This window comes from Solenopsis invicta, chromosome 6 (assembly GCF_016802725.1).
Source record: "Solenopsis invicta isolate M01_SB chromosome 6, UNIL_Sinv_3.0, whole genome shotgun sequence".
NCBI lineage: Eukaryota > Metazoa > Arthropoda > Insecta > Hymenoptera > Formicidae > Solenopsis > Solenopsis invicta.
In genome coordinates, this window is record NC_052669.1 from 24,714,094 (window position 1) to 24,734,665 (window position 20,572).

Sequence of the window (20,572 nt, forward strand, 5' to 3'; positions counted from 1 at the left end):
ACCGAGTTTGCCCGCATGTATTCACGAGGAGGATATCCGATGTTAATTTTTTTTTTTACGTATACATGTATTGCGAAAAAAAAGAGGATTATTCGTTCCGTTCGCAGGAAAGACTCGATTAGACTCGTTAGCTAGACTCTTTGTAGGATAAGCGTATATAATTGAACAGTATTCGAGCAAAACAGAAAAAAAAATTCCCATGCGAATAGCGTTCGGACACGATTCACTCGGTATAAGACGTCAGTCAGCTTCGGTTGCACCAACGTCGGCGTGTGTTAAGCTGTCTTCCAACTGACGGGTTAATGCCGACAGGACGTCACGCGAGGCGAATAAAGCTCCTAGGAGCCCTGGCTCCTGTGGAAATTAACGCGTCACGACTTCATCGGGTTTGATAGGATGCGTCTAAACCTCATTGCATGTCGAGGCAGGTGCAGCTGGTAATAATGATGCTGCGCGTAAATCGAACCGCAACGATGCTCGAAAAGTCACGCAAATTGTGTCGCAATTCGGTGAACGAAAATTATCGTATTATGTTTATTTTTCGTGAGGTACGATACATTGATTGTATTTTGCATCGTTATTTGCTTGCGTCACAAACCATCCGACGAGAATTTCATTCGCGACCGTGTTTGAGCAACCATAAGCTTTTCTCGCAGTGCGACTTGTTCAAAAAGCCGTGTTAGTGAAGCTGTAAGAGATAAGCGTTGGCGTTTGTTAAGCTTTCCCCGTAAGGAGAAAGAATGCGGCTCATTCTGCTGACGGTCTACCACACAACGGGTAGCTACCTTTCATTGAATCAAGGCAGGTTTCCTGTGGTTCATGTTAAAGAATCGGAACTGTAGTCGCAGCGTTAGATCTTTCCGTACTGTTGGGAAAGAATAGGTGTCGTGAGTATATTAAACATATATCGCCAGCGCGCGCTTGGAATCGCAGACTCGCGGATGACAAACGTTCGCGATAAGAGAAATCTCGCGGCACTCGACCGGCAAGATTAGATTCTGATTTTTCAGTATCAACTATCTGTAATTAATTTTTAAACGGCACTAACAATTAGACATATAATCTTAACGCGCGGAGAAACTTTTTAAAGGCAAAAGATGCGTGTCGTTCGAAATATTCGACATGCACGTTTTCATCAGTCTTGCAAGTCGAGGTAGACCGCTGCAATGATATTAACATCGTTTGCTGTAAATGGGACACGAGCGTGTCGTGTGACAAACACCCACATGTGCAACAAATAAGTAAACGAGGGGACTGGCGTATATGATATACAGAACAGGGGGGAGGATTGACGACCCATCGGTGCTGCCTACAAAATGCAATCTCGTCCAAGTTCGAACAATAAAAAACTAGAGACCCTCGTCATCCATACGTCGTATGTATTGTGATATTGAAGTGTTAGGAGAAAGTCAAACTTAAACGTGAAGTTGAACAGGATGTGAGAGACGGAGAGCAAGGCGAAATAATGCTGGCAATGCAAAATGAGATCGCGCGAAGGGTGAAATATTAGTTATGCGTGCTCAGTTTAACTGATCTTGTTTCAGGAATGTGAGAAATGAGTCATAGCATTCGTTCAACAATTAGATAGATTCGAGAGATTATTACTGTCACGCGTGACATTTTCTTCGTGAGGGAAGTTACAGATCATGATGCACAGAAAACGCAAAACTACAAATGGTTTTTCCTTTCTGACATTCAATCGAATGATTAAGATCAACTAATGCTCTTAGTCTCCAGAAAAATTTTAGGAAAAAAAACAATTTTCTTTTTGTCTTTTAAGATGATGTCATCTATATTGTCCTCTAAGGAAGTTAATAATTTTAAGGTTTCTTTAAAATTTCTGCATATCAAGAGCTCTAATAAGCAAATAATTCAACAATTAAGTTTGTTGTCATTTTATTACAGTCATATTTTCTATATTAACAAAAAAATGAGAAAAATCTGATTCTTCCCTTTTTATTTTTTCAAAAAATTAAGAACTAGTACTTTATTATCAAGATCGTTTTTTCCCATATTTTTTCGGAAAAAAAATGGATTTTTTCATCCCACGATTTTATTTTTTTGGAAAGTTAAGAGCACTAACAGAACACATTCGGAATTGTCGAAATACTAACTACGAATATTCGATCTCATCAAACTAATGTATTCCTTTGCACTCATTTAGGAAATATATACTACAAAATGATGTTATATCGGAAATTTTTCGAGAGGTAGCATTCCACAAAATCTCTTAGCATTAAGATTATATTAAAACATTAACATTACGGAAAAGAATACGAGTGCAAAGAGTCACAATCGAAATATTAGAAACAAATTATCAAATCGTGGGAAAAGACGAGCTCAGTGGATAAGAAAACTACTCACTGCGCTGCAACAGCGCTACGCTCTATTTTTTAAGTCATCTGCGGGAAGAACGGTGAAGGTTGCAGGACCACCAGCGATCGCTACAAGCTTAGCTCGTTCCATGGGTTCCACACGATAGACTAGCCATATAAATGAATCAATTAAAATCAATGATAATCTAAATTGTTCGTTTGAATTGTGAAACTGAATTAAAGACAAAGACTCAACAGAAGAATGCAGAATGGAATATGGATTTCATAACTATTATAATTTCTGTAACTGTGAACGGAGTTTGTATAAAAATCTATGAGCGCGTATGCATCAGTCTTTGTTAAATAGAACTCTATAATAATGAATGCTATAAAAGGAATAAGAGAGGATTTCGACAGATTTAAATAATTAGATTATATCTTTCAAAAACTGAATTAATTTTAATACGATAAAATAATGCAGATACCGTTTGTTAATTATACTTTGTAACGCCATATTGGACAATAAGCGGGAACATGGGAAATTATCAGCATAACTTAAGCGTATCCAATCGCGAAAGCATCTTGAATACTTTGTCTTGTTACATCAAGATTATAAAAAGGCTGTGTCGTTTAACGTCGACCAAGCGCGGCGATTCTGATCATTAATCGAGTTACAAACCGTTTAATTAAAGATGAAAATTGGTCATCCGTACCAAATTAAACTATCCTATATATCTTCGCTTCTCTGTGTTTAACTGAAAATTGAAAACAGACAGATCACCGTCTGGTAGTTGCACCGTTTATAAACATCTTTCTTTATTTGTATCTTTAATAAAAGCGAACAAGATATAAAATAGGAGAGTAATAAAAGAAACCAGATGGTAAAGACAGGGAATTCAAAACATGATGTGAGAGGTAGTTACGTTATTTGAGGAAAAACAGCGTTTTTCACGTAAAATTAAAATTTTTAAGACATAGTCATTCTTTGATTATCATTTCATAAATATTACGCGTATTTTAAGTGATTTTAAGTTGTAAGGATTTGAAAAACAGTGTTAGAAACTAGAAAATTCCATATTTGATCGCACAGGAACCAACTGGGGTCTCATAATTACCTCTATATGCCACTAACTAGAAAATTAATAAATGAATATAGCAGGATGAGAGTGGATGAATGATGAAATGTGCTATAGTAAAGCGCTACGTGAGACTACGAAGCAGATGCGGAAAGGTTAGAAGCATTTCGTCACGTGGTCTCCATAGTCCCCCATACAATTGCTCCCATCTAAACGAAAAATTAATAGTACAATTATCATTGTGACAGAGACAATGGTATCTAATACGTTGATGAAACGCCTCATTGCACCGCTAACGTAATTTATGACACCTGCTCAAGATTACTGCGCGCTGACCCATGAATGGACTTGACGCATTTGACGTCAAAGTGTAGAAACAGCAATTATTTTAAACCTTCTTACAATTAGACGCATGTAATAATACCCCTGTCAAAATATTTCTTCCATGATTTACGCTCATTAGAATTTATATGCAACGGCTACTTATGTTCGTAATTGGCTATGCAAATACGTAATTAATGCTAATTAAGTTGTGTCAATGTCAATTACAACACTTTTAAAACACCTTTTCATTCTTAAAGATAATATTTCCTAAATCTTTCCTTCTAGAGACTATAATAATAAATAGTATTAATTATATCAGGTCGGGCAATGTTTTTTATGTACTTACTCCTATCGATGTTGCGTTGCAGATGCGCAGCTACGCGATGTCTCGCGTCGTTAAACTCCAGATGCAACCCAAGTCGCAGCAACGACGGGTTTTGTTCTACCAACTGTGTGATTTCCATCTCAATCTTATTACCCAATACTTGTGACCTCTAAAAATTTGCGCAAATATCTCAATAGATCTCGTTGTCACTATTCTTGCATGAAAGGTTTGCGCGGAAGTTTACATGACAACCTACCTGATTCGAACATCGGAATTCTTCGATAGACTTTGTTTTAAGAAGGGACCTGATCATCCTTACTGTCACAGGCGGGCTTATGAAATTCGTCTCCACGCTTAAAAATAAAAGTATTTTTTTATTTAAACAATAAAAAAATATCAGCGTGCAAATTTTATGCATAAAAAATATATCATTTGGTGCATACTTGAGTACTCTGAGTGTCGAATTTTTCTCTATGGCATCTGCCAGCCGTTGTGCGGTCTTGTCGTTGAGTCCAACATTGGTTAAACTTAGCGACTCAAGATGCGTGTTCATTTCCAAACCTTCGAACAGTTGCATGAATTTTTCGTCGGAAATATTCTGTAACAAGACACCGTTGTCTCAGTTTAGTCTGAAATACGTCGTACTTTGCTAAAATGCAAGCGACAATATTTACTTTAATATTGTTCCAATTTAAATCAGTCAAAGACGAGTCGTCGTCCCGCACTTGTTTAATAGTAGCGTCGACGTCCGTATCGTTAGGCGGTTCCATCGGATAAACTTTCGGTTGACTAGCCTTTGTCACTCCATCCCAGCCGAGTCCGACTGGCTGTCCAGAATTCAGTAAAGACGCGTGATACTGATCTTGATTCATCATAGAATGAAATCCAAGAATAGCTGAAAGGAAAATAGAAGCGATCTCAATTGTTTATCTTTCTATTCCGATTCACATAACGGGCCTTCAAAAACGAACGATCTTCTTACCAGCAAGATCAATGATTTCTTCTTGGGTAGCAGCCGAAAGCGCTTGTTCATACTCATCCCCGAGATCTATCGCGATCTGTTCGTCCGCCTCCTTTTCCTTCGTATTATCTTGTGGTGGAGGTACCCACTGAAACAAATGTTACAACATATTTATAAAATTTATTGTGTTATTCAATTGATTATTTATATTCTTCTTTCAACTAGAATCTAAAATTTCTACAAGGCTGGTGTTATAATTTACATGTTTGTAGTACAATACTTAATCTTAAGAGAAAATACTGCCATGTTCGGTCAAAGCTGATCAAGCTTCAACTACTGCAATATTCTACTATTTCTTTGACATCAATCAATTTCCACTATTAATTATTACAGTACTCACTTTCTTGCCCCTAATTGTACCAGGTACATATGGTTTCAGTTCTGGAATATCAGGTGTCTCTAGAGCTTGTTTGTTGATATGCTCAATGAGCTTCTTGCGATTCAACGGCCCTGTGGGACTCTTATTACATTCATAACTGCAGCGTTGCGAAGGTGGCATAAAGCTATCCTGTAGAAACGTAGCGTAGATTCAGTATCTCGAGGAATAATACTGCCAGGATTTTTTCTTAAGCATGTAGACTTACATCGGGATCCACTTCCTTGGCCAATATATTGAGCTCCTCCGGCGTGAGCTCCGCCAACAGCTGATCCACGTCAATATCGTCATACTCGCTCAGATCCTTGCCGTACAGTTTGGCCGCTGTCGTCATGGTGGTTGTCTTGGTCGACGAAGAAGTCTGTAAATCGTCCAATGATGACTGGTGAACAACCGAGTGTTTCCTCGACATTTCGCTGAGTTCTAAGCTACTCCCAGTAACGCGCTGTCCGTTGCGGGACTGTTATCTCAACTATGTAATCTCAATGTTTTACGCAACCACCAGTCGTGATAATTGTTACGTTCGAGACAATACAATCGCGTGTTAAGCTACGAGATAACGATCTCGCCACCAGCAACGGAGGGAAGGCCGATCGCGCGTTATCGACGTCTCGGGCTAATTATCGCGGCGCCCGTCGGCCTGCCGGCCGGCCGGGGATCAATTATTCAAAGGGCGCGTTGACCGCCGGCGCGGGACGCGCGGGCACGAAAGGCCGTCGACACGGGCCGCGCCCGACTTCCTTTATCACGGAGGCGTTATCAGCCAGGGCGTCCTGATGCCGGTCGCTCGACCGCGATTGACTGATCAGAACGCGTCGACGTGCACCGCGTTTAAATTCGGCGAACGTCCGACGCGGCTGATGCCCCCTGACCCAGATAATTCGGGATCGATTTTCATTGACAAGTCGTGTGCCAAATCGGCAACGGCGGCGGTGGCGGCGACCAAAGCGAGATCGAAGGCGACGATGACGACGATGACGCCGCCGACGCCGCCGCCGTCCGATCGATGGGCCTACCCTGTTTTGGGACTTACTCCGATGATGCGTCGCGGTGTCACCGCGGACGGACGTACCGCGTGTCGTCACCCGTGATGCAGATGCAAAAATTGAGAGCAAGCTCCGGACGATCCGCACGAACCTAACGTCACCCAAAGTCACTCCCGCTCCGACGATACGCGACCGTCTTTTCTCTCTCTCTCACACGCACACACTGACCAGCCTACACCAGACAGCGCCCTTTAACGCCAACAACGCGTTTGCGCGACGGATGATCCTGTGCACCCGGTAAAACTTGTCCAGATACCAGGATCTCTGTACGGGCCGACTCTTACTCTCGGAGTAAACGGATGTAAACAAAGGATTACGGTCCTTGACCAACGCAGCCACGGAGATGGACGCGATCAGACGCGATCTTGACTGACTGTACGTCGCTTAGACAATTGCACTACTGCACGCAGCGCTGGAAAGTGTTATGACGAATGAAGTATACGTCCGAGCGAAAGCGGGAGATTTAAAGCGACACGACGACGTGACAATGAGTTTCGTTACACGAATATGGATAATATGACAGAATATTTTTATTAGTGAATTTTATTATGTTATAATTTTATTAAGTAAATATTATTCTCCTAATTACATTACTTATTCAAAACTTTATTGAATTTAGATAAATTAATTGGCGTTTTATTTTAATATTTTTAAGATTATTTTAATTAAAAAATTATTAATTTAAAGTATTACATTTTACATAAATAAATTGTGCAGAAAGTGGACAAGAAAAACAAAATAATACGATCAATTTTAGAGGTCTGCTTTTTTATAGCTGAACTAGTGTACACTTTCTATATACGTAATTAAAGTGAAATAGATATAAGCATGTTTGAAATTTGGTGAAAGCGAAAAAGAAAATTTCAGTGCGGCAATAAAAAAACAACCTCAAGTTTTACAGGTTTGGTTATACTTAAATTTAATCGATCGATCGAATAATCCGAGTTAGATTGAATCAATATCTACTAATAAAATTATATAAAATTATTTAAAATAATAAAAAATACCCTATGTATTAAATAATTATACAAATAACTGAAAGATTGTTCCATAAGATTGATTTTAATAACAATTTTAATTTATTTATCTTATCAGCAAATTAATGAATGCAATGAATTAAAATTCGAAATCCTTAAACTTAAAATTCCAGCAACTCTCAATACCGCAATTTTTGAAATTCTTGGAAAATTTTTGCAATTTTAAATAATGTAATCTTATTATGTCTTATTTTATCGATTTTTAGATGCATTTAGATTTCTGCATTGAAATTTTCAAACTTGAAATATATTGTTATTCTTGAAATTATAGTACAACATAAATTGTATTAACAACTAAAATTATATACGTCTAAAAACAAAAATAATGTTTTAAAATATTTTAAATTATTTATATTATATTTTAAAAATGAGACATTAAAGAAAATATTTTTAAGATTATTAATTATTTTGATGACATTTTCAAAAATTAAAGATCTTTTCTAGACAATTGCAATAACGTTTTCTAGATATCAAGTGTAAAAATTATGATAATATGAATGGCTACAGAGAGAGAGAGAGAAAGAGAGAGAGAGAGAGATTAGCTAGGAGTTCTTGAGCTTTCTATAATTGCAAATTTCGCGTTTCTTTTCTTCCTAGAGCAAAACACTAGTATCTATTGATAACTAGTTTTTGACGCAACAATACTTTTCTCAATCAATTTCTTATCAGCTATCAGGCCAGCGCTATTGTTAATATTTATACTTTTTAAAGAGAATCAATGAAATCTTATTTATTTCAGTATTCTACTTGTAACTGTGATCATCAGTAACAATTCACTATCTTTTAGTGAATCTTCTGATTAACAAGAATGTTCACATTGATCGGACTCAATGCATTATCACTGCAAAACAGTGACCAATATCACTGATTGATATAGTTATAAGTGGAACAGTGAAATAAATAAAATTTCACTGATTCCGATTTAGAGAGTACATTTCTCACCGGCACATCGTCTGCTATTCAAGTCGCATCATCCGAGTTTTTCGCAATTCAACATGAGAATTCAAGAGCCGGTATAAAAATATCCGCGCACCCGGTGTGCATCCGGTAACGCGCAAAACCATGCAGCACGAGTCATCCGCATATTAATCGAGTCCCGGAGTCCTCGTTTCTCGTTGACCGTGAAACCGGCACGTGAATCCAACTTGCCAAAACCGGCAATTCCCCTTCTTCCATCCTTCCCATCGGTTTTTCTCACCCGGTCCCGCTTGTTCCGCCTTACGGATCACGTAATCCGCGAGAACCCGGCATTGACATAATCAACCTGACAGCTCGGTGCCACTCAAGGTCACAGGGAGAGAAAGATCTCAAATGATAGAAGAGAGACGGCATATCGAAGTGAGGAGGATAAGATGAAGGAAGAGGAGAAGGAACAGGAAGGTCAAAGGGGATCCACGATATGCGCGTCGATAGACAATCTATCAGAAGGGAGAGACCGCGGGGCCATCTCCGGATCGGCAGTCCCGATCGGAGTGTCCGTCGCGCGTTGTAACGCACGCTGGTGGCAGCGACAGCCCGCAAAAATAGCTGAGGCCTCCTCGCTGAGGCTGGCACACTCCCAACAGGCTATACTTGGACATACCCGCGCACACGATTATTTATAGTGAGCGCGAGAGCGCGGCCACTGGCCTTCTTACGAACTAACCAGTCGCGGCTACCAGCCGAGGAGACATTCCGCCGCCCGTGACCTAGGCCCGCATTAATAACGGACTCCACCCTTGCCTTTGCGACCACGAGGAACTTAGCACTTTGCACTCGCTGGCGGGCGTAGCCCTGGCATCAACGCCTCCGCGCTCCTTCTATCTCCATCTCCTTGCCTCTCTTGCGATTTCGGACCTTTCCTTCGCGACGGATCCTCTCGTCTCAGGCTGTCGGCTCGCTTTAAGTCTTTCGGCACCTAGTTCGCCGGTTGCCGAGATCCTTTGGCAAATCCGCTTTGATACTCCGTTCATATTCCAGACCTCGAACGAGGGACCGGCTCTCTCACTTACGGAGTGCTTGCATTCAACAGTGATAAACATCTCTCCTATCCCTTAATCAACTTAGGATTTTTAAGACTTTATGTCTGTCGTTATCCACGTATTTAACTAACGTAAATCCTGGACTCGAACGGCCAAGCGTATTTTTAAATCGGTGCGTAGAGATTGTTCGCGCAAGCTCGGAAATTACGAGATTATAAACAACAGCGAGCCTGACAGGTCTCCGGAGAGGGTGTACAATTTGAATGAGCTACTAAAAATACACCCTCTTTCTCGCGAGACGCCGAACGTGTTTCCTTATTTTCTATCTCGCTCGACCAGCCGGCCAGACGACTGTCGTGAAAAAAAAGTCGAGGATACGAAAGTCACCCAGTGATGAACCACACATATGTCTGAGATATTTTTACCCAGATTTCTAGAGTCATTTTCAATGTTAAGGTGATAATTCCACAGTCTATTAAGCGCACGAGACACCAACCAGGCGCATCGGTGCCGAAGCTGCAAAAAACCTCTCAGTTGTCTGTAATAATCTTATTTGATTTCCACTACATTTCTCTGATTTGTTGTTTATCTAATTTAAAGACTTTCCAGCGGAACTCGGAAGCCCGTTACGAGGAAGTAGGACGAAAATGTTGCCGTGACGGCACGCGGTGCGATGGAAAAAGCAATCGACTTTTTTTTCCTTTCGGTTGATGGGAAAGCGAATCGTTTGCGAGCGGATTGCACCGACGACGCATCCGCCAAAGTTAATTTCTAACGGCGGTTGATCGGCCGACAGATGTGGGAAGTAAAAGCCGCGAGATCCACATCGTTAAACGTGACGATTACTTTCGATGCTACCTGCGCCAGTTATATTCCGCTGCTCGCTTAGCTTAACGCATACACAATCGACTCACTTAAAAAGAAAACGGTTCACCTGATTAAAAAAAAAAAAACAAGAGCCCTAACGTTTTAAGATTTTATCTTGAAATGTACATTAATTTGGACTTAATTAAAATTAATTTGCATTGCTGAAAATGGACATGAGTAATTAGAACAACGTTACGTTAGGCGTCATTAATGCTTTAACGTAAAAGACTGTGATCAGTCTGGTTCCGAGCCGTTGACAGGAAAATTCGCGTTATCGTGCCGTCTTAACCGCGAGCGCCATTCCCTCCACTCGACTTCATCCAATGTACTCGGAGCGTACATGAATCAAGCGATCTTTGAGGTTCGTTTGCAGCGTAACGGTCGTTAAACATCGTTTTATGCGGCGTAACGTACCGCCGCAACGGTTTCCACGGCGTTACGCTGCCAGTATTTATGCACGTCTAACAGCTGGCGAACAACGTCGGGAGACATTGTTCAATGACCCGGAGCGTTTTCTCGAGCCTTTCTTTTTCTTTCTACGTCTTCGATGTCTGTCGTGGATTAAGCATGTTTCAATAATCAATGGCGATAATTAGCGACGATATCGCTCCGCTTTCAGTTGCGTGACTCTTCGATCGGCGAATGCATGAACGTCGGAAGATCGCGGTATAATTACAGCGTGCTCGCCGCATAATGACGATAATAACCGATCTTGTAAGGACGATCACGACGCAAATCATACGCGGGACGATTTATCTGGCACGCAATTTACGATTCTCGACGATCAGAATCGTTTTGCATTCACAAGTAAGGAGACGGGCGCGTGCCAAGCGTTACACAATTCCATGATTCTTCGTGCCATCGTAGTCGATCTGCGTTCTCCATTCTCTGACACGTAGAATTACTTTTGCCGCATGGGAACCGTGCACAGTAGAAAACATCTTGTATTTATGTTAATCAATTTTTTAAGATTTAACTGATTTTTGTTAAAATTTTTATTTTGAATTTTTATCCCCAAGGGTTGATTTAACTTAATATTGTTATTTGAATATTTTGTATTAAATTGATAAATTGAATTCAACATACCTTAGTGTTAAGATAACGCAATTAATGTGCAAATTAACAAATAACATAAAAAAATAAGACGAAAAATAATGTTATTTTAAAACGTAAATTTTTTTAATGAAAAAAATATATATGTGTTAACATATTAAAAATGTTAATTTTATTGAAAAATGCTTCCATAATTTGTTTCCAAATTGTATAACATTTTCTGTGTTAATTTTTTACATAATATTTGTATCACTTCTTAACATTCATCCTGTATTAAACTAACACAAAATATTAAATAGACTGTTTGGCGCATGCGATATATGTTAAATTCAACATAAATTTTCCGACTACGTGTATAGATCCGCATGGTTCCTATTCGGTCCCTTGATTCGTCGATCGATCGTGATTTTCCTCTTTCATTCTCTCTCTCTCTTTCTTTCTCTCTCTCCTTTCTCTCTCTCCTTATGTGTGTGTGTGTACAAACAGATTCGCGTTGGCGTTGGGCCAAGCACTCGAACGGGAATTAGTAAGATCGCCCGGTCCCGGAAAGCACAAAGATCTTCGCGATTGTGAAAGTGTATCGATATGGGCCTCGCGATCTGGGTTATCGTGTCAACTTTTCAATTAGTCGGCGACAAACCGACGGATGTGAAATTGCAGTTAGAATTGGATCGACATCACGCGTACGCCTATATATTAAAGGATGATTAATAAAGTCGAACTAAATGGGAGTTTGATTGGAGTAGAGGTATAACCAAAAATTGGGATTAGATTGGGGTGAGATATTTGAAATTAAATTAGGATTAACTCGAAATTGAATAGAGGAATTAAACGGGCTCTCAAGTGGATTAAACTATAATTAAATGCGTATAAGTGTCAGATGAGCGTTTATCTCGAGGTACATTACGGAACATAAAGTTCAAATAAAGTTCAAGACCGATATGTTCTTTCGACGATTCCAGGACGATTCCTTTCTCCATTTATTTTAAGACTTACTAGCTATATTCTTCATCGCGGCAGTTTAAAGCGGTAATGGCATTTGAGAAATTGTCCGATTATTCGCTTTTAGCACACGACGTGTTTAGTTTCAATAAAACTGTCAGTTTCCTCTAAGTTGACCGGCAGATTACGACGCAGATGGATCCATTTGTAGACTCCATCCACCGTGACGTCTGACATACCGCGTGAATATTCATCGACGGCACATCGACCGACTTCCTGGTGAAAAACCCCTCTACAATAATTATCAACGGCGGCGACGAAGCGTCGCAATTTTTAATACGGTCTGCACAACATCGATATCCTGGCGGGGTAAGCGAGACATCGCTAAATTGAGCGAGTCCATCGGCGAGCACGTATGGCAACGGAAACGCTCGTGGTATCGTAGGTCAGTGATCGCAGGGATCTAATTCCAGTTATTTTCGATCATATCGATCGATTGTATCGTCTGTTCATATTATATTAAATTATTATACGCGACACCTAGATTCCGTGTTTCTTAATCCTCTTATCGCTATGCGTAATCCTTAAGTCAGTGATTTGCAATCCGTTGTTGGCTGAGAATTTGTCGAGACCTGCACCGGTTTCGCTCAATAGAAAATATAAATTCACGTTTTCTATTTTATTCAAATTATCAAAATAATAATATTATGTGGTACACGCCAGTCTTGGTTGTTTCAAAAATAATATAATTTTCTATATAATTTCTATTTTTATAATTTTCTTTTTATTCATTTTTCTTAATGTTATACACAAGTATTATTATTGAGCAGCTCTTAAATAACTGTTTCAAAACTCGAAGAACATTTCGAGAAATGATGTATGTAATTTCCTTATTGACTGCTTAAGAAAAAGTTTCAATAAACTGATTATTATATCAGTAACTGATGATATTTCATCAGTAAATTAATGAAATATTATCAGATACTGATAGTGATCAGTTTATTGAAACACTTTCTTCAAGAGATAAATTTTTTTTTATTTGTTTATTGTATTTACATGTATACAGGAAATAACAAGGAAATTGGTATCAATTCTCGAAATGTTTTTCAAGTTTTGAAACAGTTACTTGAGAGCTGCAATATATACTTAGACAAAAACTTTGAATAATATTATCAGATCATCGAATGAAACGGACTCAGAAACCAATCGAGCATCGAAGATTCTTTGACCATAAAGTTTTGTATTTTTATTTTTGCTCTTGAAATTTAAAGAAAGGCTGGAAAGTCGTTTCCACGCCTCGTTAATTAAGATCCTGAGTAGATCAATGAACTTCTGCTCGATATATTCGAACCTGCCTCATAGGTAATCGATATTTCGAGCAGCATGACCAACCGCTTAAATCAACTTCGACAAAAAGAACTGCGATTTGCCGGAGGCATGCGTATGGTTAGCGAACGCAGATGTTTGGAGAAACAATCAAACGGTAGCGATATTATACGGTTTCGATTACTAGAATAATGAAGCGCCTCGACATCGCCGATATGCGCAGCAAGCTGATCAAATATTAGCCAATGGTTAATTAGTGGCGCTCGCTCATTTTCTCCGAGTCCGCATGCAAAATACACGCATTATCCGAAGCGATCGCTATTTGCTTACGACCGCAATGGGATCGTTGCGGCATTGCCGAAATCAACGCACAATGTGCCGTTCGATAGAGTTGACGAAAATATTTCGCGAACTTGGAGGAGTGTCATAGCTGAGCTAAACGCGTGTATAATTTTTATCAAATCGTATCTCAGTTCTTTTTCAAACACGACGAAGTCAGATCCTTGAACGAAGTAGAGCATTCATCACATATAATCGGGCTAATTGTCACCGCGAGAGCTCGTATCGCCCGTAACAGCTCGTCGCGGCAATTCGCCAGGCGAATCGCGGTAATTACCACAAATGGTGTCGTACTTACGCAATGAAGGGGCCGCAGGGACGAGTGACGTGATGTGAGATAATCGCACGGCACAGATTCGCGAAGAAACCGGCTGCCCGGAGACTTTGGATTCGAGATAACGTTCGCTAAGACGAGCCCGAGTCGAGCGAGTGTAAGGAGCGGCACATGAGTCGAGACGACAGTCGCCCGGAGCCGGAGTGCTACTAAACAACCGACTTTTATGCTGGAACCTCGATGAGAGTACCGGAGCGAGTAGAGTGGTATTGTGCGCGAGTAGCGAAGTCTACGAGCCGGTGGCGATTGCGTTCAAAACGACTTTCACTTCGACTCCGGAGTCCGCTTCCCTAAATGCGGGATCCAGTTTTTCCAAGTTTTTTTTTTCGTTCGAACACGTAGCGGTGACAGATTACACGTGCCGACGATGTCAACGGAAATCATTTCTCGCTTGTATACTTCCCCCTCTTGCGTCATAAATAATAATATGGTTTTTTTTACTAAATTACCGAGACTGATACGAATTTTATAAATTCTCGAAGGCGAAATTCAAACACGTTCGAGCTGGAACACTCGACAAATAGATACTAAATCGCGATATGGATAATGTGCGCATTTTCTGGAAAGTACTCTTACAGAAAATTGTTCTGCGGAAAGCTATTTAAAAGATGTATAATTTATTCGAACAAGTTACAAGATAAAATTTTATTCACTTAAATATAATTAATAATGAATGAAACATCAACTTTATCTAGTATATTTCTCTACATAAACGTGGTAACGCGGCCAAATACTTTATCCTATGCAAGTACAATGAGATATCATCTGACGTTTGATAAATTTATTACCTTGCCGGTATTTTCTACATGACGGTTCCTTGTATGAGTAAACAACCCGTTGCCGCTTGAGATCGGCGTGATATCATCTGACGGACTCGCCGGATGACCTCATCGCGTCTGCATATCAACCGTTAGATAGAGATGCAGGCGAGATCCCCGCGCGTCTCTCTTATGGAATTTTTCATTAAACTCCCATACGCTTGGCAGGTGCTATTGTCGAATGTGCCGCTATGCGAATTTCGCGTCGTGGGAGGCAGAAATGCGAATATAATTTAATATTCCGCAACGCGCCACATGATCGCAGACCTGCGGTATCCGAATTATATCCCAGACTACACAAACACGTTGAGATCGTCATAAAAAGTTATCGTAAAAAACGTCTAATGATCGTCCTAATCTCTCAGACGTCTACGATAGGTATCTTTTGAACTTTCCCGTTGTTTGAAAACCAGCAGGCATTCAAATACCACGATACATCATATTATATCAAACCTCAGTCAGTGATCACTTCAGAAGAATTTTTTTTATAACTGTAGCCTACCTTAATCTGTTTTTTTTTTATTTCTAGTGACTTTTTATAGCAACAAACTGTTATACTTAGGGCATTTCTGAAAAAAAAAATGTTTCAGAAAATAACAGCTTTAGGGTAAACTCGGGTAAGACAACCATAGTTTTTTAAAATGCAAAAAACACATTTTTATAAAAATAACAAAAAAAAACATTTTTTTAAAAATAATATTTGATATATCACTTCACTGAATCTTGAAGTTAATAATGCTATTGAATTTAAAGAGAAAACACTTATTAGAAAGCTAATATTATCAAAATATTATAACATGTGCATTGGTCATCTTATCAAACTTTTAAAGAAAAGATGGCCATAATATTATAGGGCAGTTGGCTATATACGTTTTATGTTAAAAATGAATGTAACATTTTCTAAAGTGATAAATAAAACTTATAATTTTATATATTTAATACAAACGCATATGCGTTTGTATTAAATATATAAAATTATAAGTTTTATTTATCACTTTAGAAAATGTTACATTCATTTTTATTTATTTATTTATTTAAGATATATATATATAAATAAATATATATATATATATCTTAAATAAATATATATATATATATATATATATATATGTAATTATATGACTTAGTTATAATTATAATATTGCGATAGTAACATACAAATTAAAACCAAATATTGCAATAATAACATAACAATTATAATTCTTTTAAAGTAAAACCTATCCCAATTTACCCTAAATTTTACTGAGAAACAACTAACTTATTTACGGAATAATATTTGTGCAATGAAATTTTACACTACTTAAAAAGAAATTAAAATATTAATATTAAAAGTTTAAAATTTCGTAAACATCCCTTGTTGTAGAAAACAGTCGCAATAAAAGTTCTGTGCATCTTTCGAGACCAACAAGCCTTTGTCTCCAAAGAGTAAATCTCGAAATAGCAAGAGAGAGGAACGCGACATGAGATACAATGAGAATGAATTTTCCTCGGATTTCCGAGCTTCGTGGAAAATTGGAATCGTTGTTTTCTCGCCGCGCATCATCGGCTTTTACAAAAATACGAACTGCGAAGAACACGTCTTCTATTTCGGGCCGTTCGATCGCGATTCACCGGCGTATTTCGAGAGCGTAGTCGACCTTGATCAGCGATGTCTATACTTCCGTGCTCGCGGATACATTCATCTTATTGATCAGACCCACGCGATCGGTGACGCGATCTCACGACGAAGCTTCCGCTACTCCGCATCCAAATGTCACCAATTGTTGTTTCATAGACTGAGTTACGTGCGCACGAAACGCAGGATTATTGATTGATACGCAATCGACGGATGAATACTCATGTCTATGAGTAAATAGAAATCGGCAGGGAGGGAATTGCCGTCGGCGACAAAATGGGGGAGCTATCAGTCCAGTCGCGTGATCGATCGGAAACACCGATGACGAGAAACTGTCATCGGGGTCGCTGACACGGTCGGCCAACCGCGATATACGGGATCTACTCGTTGCACGTTGTTTCCCCGCGAGATCTCCGGTACGGTGCGTAAATAATCGTGCGTGTCAATGCGGCCTAAGTTTAGCGCACTCGTAAAGCCGGCCGGCCGGCCGGTCTCCGCGTATACGTGCAAATCGATCACGAATATAGAGGGAAAACCGTTTCACGCCGCCTATTTCGGGACGGTTTTATAGATCTCCGCGCTGTTTGGGAACACTTGCAATTTATGGCGCGGGCGTTAAACTGACAGGTACAGCAGAGGTGTATAATCCCGCGGAGCAAACTTGTTGGCGTTATTGGAGCCATAAAGCGTTTCTTTCGTATGCCAAAAATTTATTTGGGCTTCTGCTTATACTCAAAGATTCCTCAAAAAAGATATGTACGGAAAGAACAGTTTTGCTAAAAATTTAGCTAGATACATATTTGAAAATAATTTTTATTGCATCATCAAAATTATGTAGGACGCTCAAACGTGATGAGCAAGATTGCAAAAAGTTTTGACATGCTAGCAACCAATTTGATTGTCCTACACAGTTATTTGGATTGCCCAGCAAAATTATTTTCAGATCTGTGTCCAATTAAATTTTCAGATAATTCAACAAAACTGTTCTTTCCATGTGGATATAAGAGAATTTAGAGAAATATGCTTTCAAATCTTGACTTTTACTTTGCTCAAAGTGTAGGTATATCAAACTCGAGAACAATTGGATACTTTTACTCGATGCCATTCGCGTAGTTCCTGTTCTGTTCGTTACAAAGGCACTTGCCAGCGTAAACAACGTCTTTGTCCCTTCAGTAATCTCGCGGCCATGCCATCGTGCATTTAAAAGGCCTCCTTAGTCACGATCGGCTGACCACGACTCACCCGCACACACACATGGGAACCTCCACAATGACTGATGAAAAGGTTGGCCGTGTACATTTACGTGGTACGCGCGATCGACGTGCACGTGCATGTGCACGCGCCGTAATGAAAGCCGCCCTCGCGTCATGCATAATCGAGCGATTTATTCGTATTCGAAGGTAGTCTCGCGGCCGAAGGAGGGCCGCGATATTTACACGCGATGTAACCGACGTCGCGCTACCGATTTAATTAAAAGACGATTCCCAAATGGCGCGCGCTTCTCTCCAAGGTAAGACGATTTACGCAAGATGCGATAGCAAATATATCGCGCAATGCAGTTGTAAAACAAACATCAACGCGGCAGCTCTTTCGGGAGAGAAAAGCGTCGAGCTCCGCTGGCGAATCTAAACTATCCGATAATTCGAAATGAACACAATGGCTCATCATCTCGGGCATCACTTTCTTTCTGGTAAGACCACGTACGCTTTTCCTCTGACCAATTAAGCGCAGAGCTGCTCCCGTTCGCACGGGATTAAATGTCGATTCAATTGTCCGTCACAATATTTTTGTGACACACTTTCCAGAGCACGGAGAGATTCCGTCCGCCAGATGAAACGGCGTGATACACGTACTAAGCAAATCTACTTGCGCCATAACGCGTCGCGTATGGGCATCCAAGGTAAAAACTTTCTCTCTCCTTAAGAGTCAACGTCTAGCATCCGCGTAATACAGGCAATTTGTGCATTCCTAGAACGTGTTATTACGAGAAACCAAGAATCCACATTTTCAATTGAGTTAATCTTTGCGTTTATCTACACTCCTATTAGAATTTTCTTTCTAAAACAACTATCATTTCTCGATGCAGTTAAAGTCAATTTTGCAACACAGAAGAATAAGAAAAATATGCATAGATTTTTTTCCTCGCATAAAATCACAATATTCTCGACAGTTTGAAAAGAAAAGATAAGAAAGACATTCCACGCGTTTCAAGCCACCTTGGTGAAAGAGCTCAAAGCGAAATGCGACATAGAGACGTAGAGGAATTTCGCGAGAACCACTCTGAATAAATCATGCTCGTGAATACACGGGCTTTAAGAGCTTTTCCGGATCAAATGCCGCGAGCATCCGGTCCTCTTTATTTTTCATTGTCAACAGCATCGATATTTTCATTGGCGAATCGCGGATCCCATAAAAGCCGACCTAAAGCGCGGAGAAGAGCGCGTCCGCGCTCTGATCGAAATTCAAGGCCGTATATCAACGCAAGGGTGGCGGATCCACGTATACTTAATTCTTTTTTTTCTGTCCCGCGAGAGAGAGAGAGAGAGAGAGAATAATGACCGCGAGCGAGGTCAAAAACCCTTGGGGAACCCCTCATTTACCGCGGAGCTTTCGGATTCTATTTTCGACGGTGTACAAAGAGCTTATAATTAGAATGGTCTAAGAGAAAGAAAATCGGAATACCGCGGAACAAGTTGATCCTAATTTTGGCTCGCAACGTGCGAAAGGTTTATAATCAGGCGGCTCGTCGCGAGAGGAGCGAGGTCCGTGAAAAGACCGAGGTAAACGACATCGGAACTGCCAATTGCGCGCAGTAGTCTATTGTGAGCGCCGGGCTCGACAATCTCGGTTTTACGATTTCCGATTTAGCAGCGAGGTCCAACACCTCGCAAGATCGTCCTGGCAGCCGAGCGCAAACGGGATTGCGGAATCGGGTGAGACAAGACGAAAGGTGACGAGGTGGGAGAGGGTTTGTGCACGGGATTAATAGATTCCGCTCGTAAATAATTCCGGGAGCCCGTGTGCACGGGCCACCGTGTGTAAACTGCCAGAAGCCGCCTTTACCGCATCCCCGGAGTCACGCTCGTCTCGTAACTCACTCCGCGCGAGTTGTACCGGAAGGCTGCTGGTGTGTTTAAGTTGTTCTTAGGGCATAAAATCGCAAGGGCCGCCCTGCCAACGAGCCGTGCACGCACACGCACATTCCATTGTATCTGGGCGCAGCGCCTGTTCTTATTCGCGCGCTCTGTGATCTCTCACGCGCTTTTCCAGTCACTTTCATCTTGGCATTGTTGCGAGAGACAGCCGTCACAAATTACCCGCCGTTCCGTCAATTATCGTTAGCATTGTATTCAAGCGTGCTCCTAATTGCACATTGTAGGCTCGAGGCCATTGTGTGTATCGGGCCAGCGCGCCAACGCGGAGCACGACATTGCAATTTGTTGTTCGCGCGCCATAATACTTGACGCTTCGCGAGTTAATCTCCCGTAAATAATTTATAAGCCGTCGCATCTTGGCAACGATTTAAACGGGCGATCAGAAACTCTCTCGTTGCGTACGCGCCATCCGCTCTAACGTTCTCGCGAAGACTCGTGCGAAAAAGCCTTCTCGTTCCGCATCTCGCGCCCACGGCCAACGAGCTTTTGCCGTCGCGAAAATACGAGCGATGATCTTCAAAACGGACGTAAAGCCGGCGAGATAAGTGCGCGCAAAATCTTACGCGCCCCGGCAAAATCTCAAGAACAAATCCCTCGGAGCTATTCGGTATTTCGAGAACGTGTCATATTTTCGAAATAACG

The 20,572-nt window shown here is 40.5% G+C and overlaps 1 protein-coding gene across 16 annotated transcripts in view; it reads right to left on the reverse strand.

Annotated features, from left to right (window-relative positions):
- Positions 1–20,572, reverse strand: part of LOC105200517 (tropomodulin) — a 51,585-nt gene that overhangs the window by 14,260 nt on the left and 16,753 nt on the right. For 4 of the 16 annotated variants that reach the window (XR_003268641.2, XR_005575089.1, XM_039451028.1 and 1 more), the window contains exons 2-9: positions 5,646–5,798; positions 5,402–5,569; positions 5,023–5,149; positions 4,715–4,935; positions 4,484–4,638; positions 4,297–4,393; positions 4,062–4,209; positions 2,365–2,483 (exon numbers count right to left, since the gene is read on the reverse strand). Coding sequence is in view for 12 of the 16 variants with exons in the window: in XM_039451028.1 (XP_039306962.1) it covers positions 2,380–2,483; positions 4,062–4,209; positions 4,297–4,393; positions 4,484–4,638; positions 4,715–4,935; positions 5,023–5,149; positions 5,402–5,569; positions 5,646–5,798 (1,173 nt within the window). In the remaining 4 variants the exon portion in view is untranslated. Of the gene's footprint in view, positions 1–785; positions 866–2,364; positions 2,484–4,061; positions 4,210–4,296; positions 4,394–4,483; positions 4,639–4,714; positions 4,936–5,022; positions 5,150–5,401; positions 5,570–5,645; positions 5,799–6,470; positions 6,898–14,306; positions 14,506–20,572 lie in introns of those variants that run through there. The other 12 variants (XR_850974.3, XR_005575090.1, XM_039451030.1 and 9 more) reach the window with 6 other exon arrangements.